An 8894-nucleotide genomic window follows, 5' to 3' on the forward strand; every position below is an offset into this window, starting at 1 on the left:
TGTTACTATAAAATTGTTTCTTAATTATAAATAATATTTTTTTAGAAAAAAAAACGGTCATTAATTTTTGTTATATTCCTATTTTATAGGATCTTCATATCAAATATTTGATGAAATTAATTTTTAATTTTAATGAGATGTTATAACTCGTTTAGGGGCTATCTGATTTTGGTTAAAATTCATACCCGTGAATTCAAGTTAAATGCATGAGATACTTTTATTTACAAATAAAGCAATATGGGGCCCGAGAGGAAGACGGGAAGCAACCAGATAGCTTTTTAAGGTTTCGTTTATATATATATATATATATATATATATATATATATATATATATTAGATTATTATTATTATTGTTGTTGTTGTTGACAATTAATTTGTGGTTTTTTTGGTTTTGATTAAAAAGTGATTGCTGGTAATTGAGACTGGGATTAGGGGTTGTAATTATCACTGAATTGAAGTGGATGAAAAACCTTAAGGCCATGTGGTATACTCTGATCTCTACATAGGGTTTAAAGTGACATGACACTTTAAAGATGGATTAAACCACTCCCCACTTGTGTTAAGTGTGTTAAAAAGGCCCATATGTTATGCTTTTAACGGGGTTTAAAAGGAACAATATGTATTAATTATCAATTGATTTGTTATATTAATTATGTGTTAAATGGGTTAAACCATTTCCTTTAAATGACATAGAGTGAAAGAGAAAAAAATGATGATTTGAAGCTTATGTGAAATTAAGATGGGGTTAGTGTATACCTCATGGCTTAATAGGTAACCATTAAAATAATCAATGTGTCTAAATTAACCATTGTCAACTTTTCCTTACTAGTAATAGTAATATGTGATTTTTAATGGTTAAAATTCTTTAAATAATTCTTTTTAAGAGAGAGAAAGTTTGTAAGAGTATTTTTAACCCATCACCTATAATTATGTGAGGCTAAACATAGTGGGCGAGAAAAGGGGCTATTTTGGGGCGATTTTTTTGGAGGAACACCCCCCCCCCAACCGGCGATAATTGGGCGAAAAGGGGGCTGGGGGGGCGGCATATATTTGTCGCTGCGAAGTTGGAAAGAAAATAATATAATAATAATAATTCCGTTACCCAACGGCTATATATAAAAAAAATTATTTAAAAACTTAATATATATATCGAACTTTATCTAACCATTTTCACCTTATCTTACACAAAACACAAACATAAAAATACCAATCATTAATGAGTTCCCCGGATTCCACGAATTCTGCCGAGATTTTGGATCAATTAATAAACGAGAGTCGAAGAATTCATTAGATTCACCGACAAGTGGCGGAAAGGAGCATTTAGAGGTCACGAACGCGGTTCGGGCCGTTGTCAATAACATGGTGTCCGGCTCTGCTCCATCTACGGCACCACGTAGATGGTCATATATCCTTCGGGATCGTACGCAAGCGAACGCTCGTTTGATGAAGGACTACTTCGACGACTCACCTACATTTAACGACGCTATGTTTCGACGTCGTTTTCGGATGTCCAAGCGTTTATTTTTGCGCATCGTTGGAGATATGGAGCGGGGGGAGTATGAGTATTTTCAACAGAAACCCGATATGCAAGAGGATATTTTAGGATTCTCCGCCATCCAAAAGTGTACTTCGGCTATACGCATCCTCGCATACGGCAACACGACCGATATCAATGACGAGTATTTAAAGATGGCTGAGAAAACAACGAGAGATCCGTTGGAGAATTTTTGAATCGGTAATATTTAAATTGTTTGTATTAACTATTGTTTTTAATATAAATATTGTTTAATAATTTATTTGTATAGGGATAATACAATTATACTCTCGTCGTTATCTGAGGATTCCTACTTCAAACGACCTGACTCGCATATATGATGTACACGAAAGCAAACATTCTTTTCCAGGCATGATCGGGAGTATAGATTGCATGCATTGGGAGCGGGCCAACTGTCCAACCCGCATGGCGAGGTCAATACACTCGTGGTGACCATAGAGTGCCAACGGTTAGTCTTCAAGCCATTTGTTCACACGACCTCTGGATTTGGTAAGCCTTCTTCGGCTCAGTCGGGTCCAACAACGACATAAACGTTCTCAACGCGTCACCCGTGTTAGAGTATTACATCAGCCGTAGCATACCGGTCTTACCATTTTATGCCAACGATACATTCTATCGTCACTGATACTATTTGGGAGATGGGATATATCCAGAGTACTCGATCATCGTCAAGACGTTTCAAGACCCTATCGAAGAAAAAAGAGATTATTTTAAGAAGAAGCAAGAGTCCGCGAGAAAGGATATCGAGAGGTGTTTCGGGGTTCTAAAAAAACGTTAGCATTATGTGAAAAACCCTTGTCGTGTATGGATGTTGGCAAAAATGAGCGATGCCATGTATACGTGTATCATATTGCATAATATGATTTTAGAAGACGAGGGGAAAAAAACAATATGTCAACACTATATACCAGGAAGCGTTCCAGAACAGTTCCCTGAACCAACCCAAAGACCAACGAACGTATAACATTCACCAGCTCACATCAAGTGATATACATAACCAACTGAAAGCGTGATTAGGTTCAACACGTGTGGGATAATCGTCCCGTTGAGGAGTACGAGAACGAAGACGAAGACGAGGAGGAGGACAAATGACGACGACTGGGACGAAGACGAAGAATGAAGACGAATAGATTAGTTTTTTTATGTATATTTATATTTCGGTTGTGTTTTTTTATTATAATTTATTTTTATTATTCGTGCATTTTTTTTAGTTTATGTATTTTTTTTTGTATTCTATTTTTTAATTTTAATACATTTTTATTTAATTATTTAAATAAATTGGTTTTTTATTTAATTAGTTTAGTTATAAAAAAGAAAATAACAAAAAAACACATTGTGGGCCCAATTTGTAGCCCCTACACCATTACACCCCAAAAACAAATTTCCACTCTATGCTGACTGGGCGTCACGTGTCACAATTCGCCCCCAATTGTAGCCCCCTCCACTACACATAGCCTGAGAGGAATTGGTAAATTATATGTGGAGTTTTAAATGGTTGTGATTGTAAATTATAGGGTGGAGAGAGAAATTTAGTGATTTTTTGTAAATTTAGGGAAACAAAATTTGTCCCTATTTATTTATTAAATATTTTTTGAATTGGTTGTGAGTAGATGAGAGAGAAAACTATAATGATTAAAAGTACAAAAAATATTATTTAATTAAACAGAAAAAGCGAAATATAGTGTTTTGTAGTTAAGTAGGGATAGGGATGGGGGACGGGCTGTGAATGCTCTAATAACCATAAATTCTCCTATATTTCCAAAATAGTCCACAAAATTTGAACTGGGGCGACACATTGAGAAAATACCCGATCAGATTTATAAACCAATAGTATTTTGTCACGTGTAAAAAATTTCTAAAATTCCAACCAAATTTTTGAAAATATTGAGAGACCCGTTCATATTTTCTCACTAAATCTTCTTCTCAAAAGCAGTCCTGCCATGCGGTTTTTTAATATTTCATAGATGGTCCCTACAAATTCTAAAAACGTGAGAAAAAATGCGTCTTGTAATTTTGTCTTCCAATGTGGCAATACTACTTTGAGAAGAATATTTAGTAAGAAAATATGAACGGGTCCTTTAATATTTTCAAAATTTTGGTCGTGTCAAAATACTATTGGTTTAAAAATATGGTCAGATCTTTTTCGAAGGTGTCACCTCAGTTCAAATTTTATGATGTGGTATTTTAGAAATATTGATGGATTTAGAGTTTTTACACATTTTCTCTCTCTTAACTATTTATGGAATTTTTCCAATTTCTATGTTCCATGATACACATATTATTCTTCGAGTAATTTAAGTGTCATATCATTCTTCATTTCTAGTCTTTAGACTATGAAAATATCCATTATTCCATATCATTGGCTCTCTTTTTTAATTTTATAATATAACCAATAATCAGCACAATATCAATCACACTAAAATGAATAAAAATCGTAGGTTCATGATTAAACCCGTTTGAATGCTTAAGCATATATAACCATCATTCAACAAAGTTGGATTGCAACCTTTTATTTCGATACTTCTTATACATATTTGATCGGTGGAATGGCACATCAAACTACACCAACGCAACATCTGTTACATATCCAGAGTCTCTCTAGTACTAGTAGTATGGAATGACAACCTCGCCCATCTAATAATAATCCATCTAACAACTAACTCAACCAATAAAAACACAACAATACGAACCCATTTGTAATAATTCATAAATATGACATGTTGAATGTAAATACACAATATTAGAGCTAAACAAATGACTAAACCGTAGTGGCGTAGTCCCGGTTATGATAACCTGGAAATGAACTAGAAGTTCCAAAAAAGAAAATTCAATCAATTGTTGTTTTCGTCTTGAAAACCTTCGACCTACCATTACACATTCACAACTCACACCACCTCGATAACCCTTCTCAAAATTACCGACCTTATGTTGTAATTAGGGATGGCAAAAAAGCCTGAACCCGACGGGTATACCCGAAACCCAATGGGTATGGGCCGGGTATGGGCCGGGTATGATACCGACCCGATTACCGAAAACACATACCCGTTTACCTTAATCATATACCCGAAAAGTTTTTCTATATCATAGGTTGCGAAGCATGTATATAAAAGATTATATAAAAATTATAATGATATTATTTATTTATTGTCACGCTGCTATAAATGAAGTGAATTATATTTAAATTTGTAACAATTGTTGTATGAATAAAAGGTATAGAATAATTTAATGATTAAAAAAAATGTACTTGAAAGTTCTAACGGGTATACTCGATACCCGACAGGTAATTACCCAACAAATACCCAATGGGTAACGGGTCAGGTATAAGATACGGTTTTACAAACATGTATGGACATGAAATTATCAGTAACCAGCTTAAACTCAGTCCGTTGCCATCCCTAGTTGTAACTCCCTTGGGTATTCAAAATAAGTAAAGCCTAAACTGATTATTCAAAATAAGCTAAGCCACAAAATGAATAAGCCACGAGCCCATCACTTTAATATGGACTGTTGTCCAATATATATCCCCATATTTTGTTGTGAGAACTCACCGCCAAAACAAGAGGTCAAAATACATTAATTCTCTTATTATATTTTTTCAGTGTAACTAGTTGACTTTAGTCTGAAATTGAACTTCTAACATTTTCTTGTTAAATCAATATAAAAAATTATTTATAATTAATCCATTTTTAACTGTTTTTAAAGATAACCAAAATAACTTTTATTATCAATAACATTCCTTGACCAACCCGAAAACCAAAAATATTTAAAATGGTCACTTTCTAAACTTTAGAATCCAACAAATTACAATTGACATCTGAAGGATTTATCTAACATCATTTCGTTTTTAAATCAACCACATATTGACACGTATACACTTAAACTGTTGGCCACGGATCTATTCCGTAGGGCTTCATATCTATTCAGTTGGGCTTCGTTTTCGTATGTAATATTATATCGCCAGGCCCGAACGAATAGATCTGAAGCTTGACGGAATAGACAATGGCTGACCGTTTAAGTGTATGCATGTCTAGATGTTGTTGGTTCAAAAATGGAAAGGTGTTAGATAGATTCATCGGATGCCAGTTCTAATATGTTGGAACCGACAATTTAGAAAGTGATCGTTCTGAGTATTTTTGGTTTGAAAGGGTTAGCAAGAGAATATTGTTGGTAAAAATGATTATTTTGGTCATTATCCCCTGTTTTTATATTGAAACCTTATGAAAAGTAAATAATAATACACAAATAAAAAAAAACAGTTCATAAGTAGTATATTTTATAGTTATGGGCTATACCCAAATTGCATTGCTCCTTACTTATCTATAGTTACAACTTACAAGTATGATCTCTTAATAGTATGTTACATTGTTAGAGATGATGCATAATTATCTCCTTACTTGAATGCAGATTTTAATATCTTTTATAATTTGTTTAAAACTCAAGATCTTTATTAAGTATAGATAGAGCTATTAAGTTTATGGTTCATTTTTTTAAGTTCACTGAAATAAAACATAGTTCTTGAAACTTCGATTCAACTTATTGTCTTTTTGTCTTTTGATTAATCATGAGTTTCTTAAAGTCATTAATCACTTCCCAAAACCGCGTAAGTTACCATTGTTGTCATCATAAGTATTATACTCATGAACTGTTATGATGATTATGATTGTAATCCGAATTCTATTATAGCAGCACGCCAACCTTTCCGAGTTGTGTGCTAGCAACATCAATTAACTATCAAAGTATCAGCCGATCACCGTGCTGCCAAACATGCTGATGACAGTACATAGGGACACAAACACACCATCGATCAACCGTGAAAGAACATACAATATTTTGGTTGCGTGACATGACTAAAAGATTACATAACCTTAAAAAGGTCTGCAATCGACTCAACGCTTCCTTATTCATAACTAAATTCTATCTTAAAACACAAATTGATACTAAAGGGGTTGGGAGTGTCAAGGTTTAGCATCAATCGACTTAATCGGTTCTTCATATACACTATCTTTAACAAGCATCTGGTGATTTGTATCAACAACTTCATCTCCTACACTTGGAGAAACCGTACGTGTTAGTAATCTAGCAGCACCTAGTGATGCAATAAACTGGTCATGACCACTCGGCTTTGTGAACCTTGATTTGCCATCTTGTTCATCACACTGCATCTTCCTCGTCCGCATCTCTTCCTTCACTTTCTACAACAAATCAAAAGGTAAATGAATATATAAAAATGCGTGTTCGATATGAAAACTTGCAGCATTTGGCCAAATATGTTAGAAAACAAAATACCTTGTGCCCCTAAGTAAATGCTCTTGTTTTAAGGTAATCATGATAATATGCAAGTGACAGGGAGGATCAAAACATGGGATATTACTATTAGTATATACCATGTGACCCGAGTCGCTCGCTACTTGGAAAACGATCCATAAAAGGCTCGAGCCGAGCCGAGCCTTAAGTCCTTAACGAGCCCGAGCCACATATAAAGCTCATTTAGTTTTCAAGTTCGTGCTCGAGTCCAGTGGCAAAGCTTGGACATACACGCCAAGAGGGCCGGACTCAATATGTATAAAAAAATTCCTAGACTAGAGGGGGGCGGGCTCAAAAATTCGGTCGGAAACGGGTGAATTTTTACCATGTATAAAAATTTTCGGCTGAAAAGAGATAGATTTACACTGCCGAGCGAAAAAAAGGAGGCCAGGTTCAAAATTTCGATCGGAAACGGATAAATTTACACACTGCATAAAAATTTTCGGGCAAAAAGTGGACAAATTTACACTACCGAGCAAAAAATTGAGGGGGGCGGGCTCAAAATTTCGGTCGAAAACGAGTAGATTTACAATATGTATAAAAAATTTCGGCCGAAAAAGGATAGCTTTACACTATCGAGCAATAAAACGGAAAGGGCCGGGGCCACCCCTGGCCCAACTAAAGCTACGCCAATGTGCTCGACCCTTGTATGGGATGATCATTTAGGCTCGTAGAACCTTAACTCTTTTCAACTTCTATGCACTAATTTCACACCGCACAACGAAGCTCGAGCTTAGCTCATTAATGCTTTTCTCAAAACATATAACAATAATAAATGTATACACATTAACTAATAAATAATAAACGAGCTGAGCTCGAGCTTGAAACAAGCCGAGATTGAGCTTAGTTGATCTCAGGCTCGGGCTCGGGCTCGGCTCGTTTTACACATAATGGCATCAACAATTACGAACTACTAACCAACCTGCGTTAACCTCGAATCAAACTCCGGCAATCCGATTTGCCCAACTGTCAACGACCCAAAGAAGTTCCCAACCAACGCAGCATCCGGAACTGCAAGCCCTTGAACCAACCCGGCAACCAACCCTCCTAAAAAGCTATCACCCGCCCCAGTCGGGTCAACCTGCACGGTCGAAAACGGGTCCACCTGCACCTCACCGTCCTTCCAATACACCGTACACCCGTCTTTCCCACCCGTCACCACCACACAACAATCTTTCCTCACCTCATCGACATCCACATACGGCGACTCCTCCGCCGAAGCTTTTAAAAACCCGATTCGATGAACCAAATGCGCAAACCCGCTCTCTTTCAAATTCACAAGCTTCACCGTCCCATCAATTTCATCAAACTCACGAATCAAAGCTTGGATATCCACCAATACGACGTCGCATATGTCCAACATCTTTTCCAACGTTTCCGGCAATATCTCACCGGCGATCCCAACGGCCATACCGAAACTGAAATGGGTTTCGTCGGGTAGGTCCGATGGGGTAATCGGGTCGCAAGATTCGACCCGTTTGAGGATCCGATCTTCCCGACGGATCTCCGACGGGTCAGAAACAAAATACGCGTGGAAGACGGTGGTTTTATGCGACGGTGATGAGATTGTTGGGTGGGTTATGTTGGTGGTGTAGATGAAATCGGTGCCGGTTTTGGAGATGTAATCGGAATGGATGGTGAGGCCGTCGAGTACGGCGGAGATGAAGGCGACTGCACCGCCGAGGGTGTGGGCGAGAACGACGTCGTCTTTGAATAAGACGTCGTGGCAGTAATTACCGACGATTAACCCACGAGGGTTTGGGTTTGGATTTGAACCCATTGATGATTAGGGTTTGTGGGTTTGGGTGTTCATGAGTAGTACATATTATTATTATTAATGGATTTGGAATGTGGAGGAGATGACGCTTGGAAGGTGGTGACGGTGAGGTGGCGGAGGTGGTGGCTGATCAATGGTGGTTTGTTCAATTGCATAGGAGTGCGGGTTTAGTTAGTTAGCTAATGTTTCTTCTTTCCTTTTTTTAAGGTTTGGTAACAGGATTAGCTCGGAACGTACCGGTAGCATCGACCTGTACAA

General features: G+C 36.8%; 1 protein-coding gene across 1 annotated transcript; it reads right to left on the reverse strand.

Moving 5' to 3' along the window:
- Positions 1-6327: 6327 nt before the first annotated feature.
- LOC143563641 (inositol 3-kinase-like) lies at positions 6328-8670 on the reverse strand. Its single transcript, XM_077051140.1, has 2 exons — positions 7782-8670; positions 6328-6747 (listed from the first exon to the last, which is right to left on the reverse strand). Exons 1-2 carry the CDS (start codon positions 8637-8639, stop codon positions 6511-6513), a joined length of 1095 nt encoding a protein of 364 aa, XP_076907255.1. The 5' UTR covers positions 8640-8670; the 3' UTR covers positions 6328-6510.
- Positions 8671-8894: the final 224 nt, after the last annotated feature.

Source organism: Bidens hawaiensis, unplaced genomic scaffold (genome assembly GCF_021521415.1).
Source record: "Bidens hawaiensis isolate Kalapana, Puna unplaced genomic scaffold, B.hawaiensis_p1.1 tig00021504_1, whole genome shotgun sequence".
Lineage (NCBI taxonomy): Eukaryota > Viridiplantae > Streptophyta > Magnoliopsida > Asterales > Asteraceae > Bidens > Bidens hawaiensis.

Excerpts from the sequence above, each read along its gene's own strand:
- LOC143563641 (XM_077051140.1), bottom strand. The coding sequence starts at position 8,639 with ATGGGTTCAAATCCAAACCCAAACCCTCGTGGGTTAATCGTCGGTAAT. Across the intron at positions 6,748-7,781 it reads TTGATTCGAGGTTAACGCAG|AAAGTGAAGGAAGAGATGCG; the intron begins GTTGGTTAGTAG and ends GATTTGTTGTAG.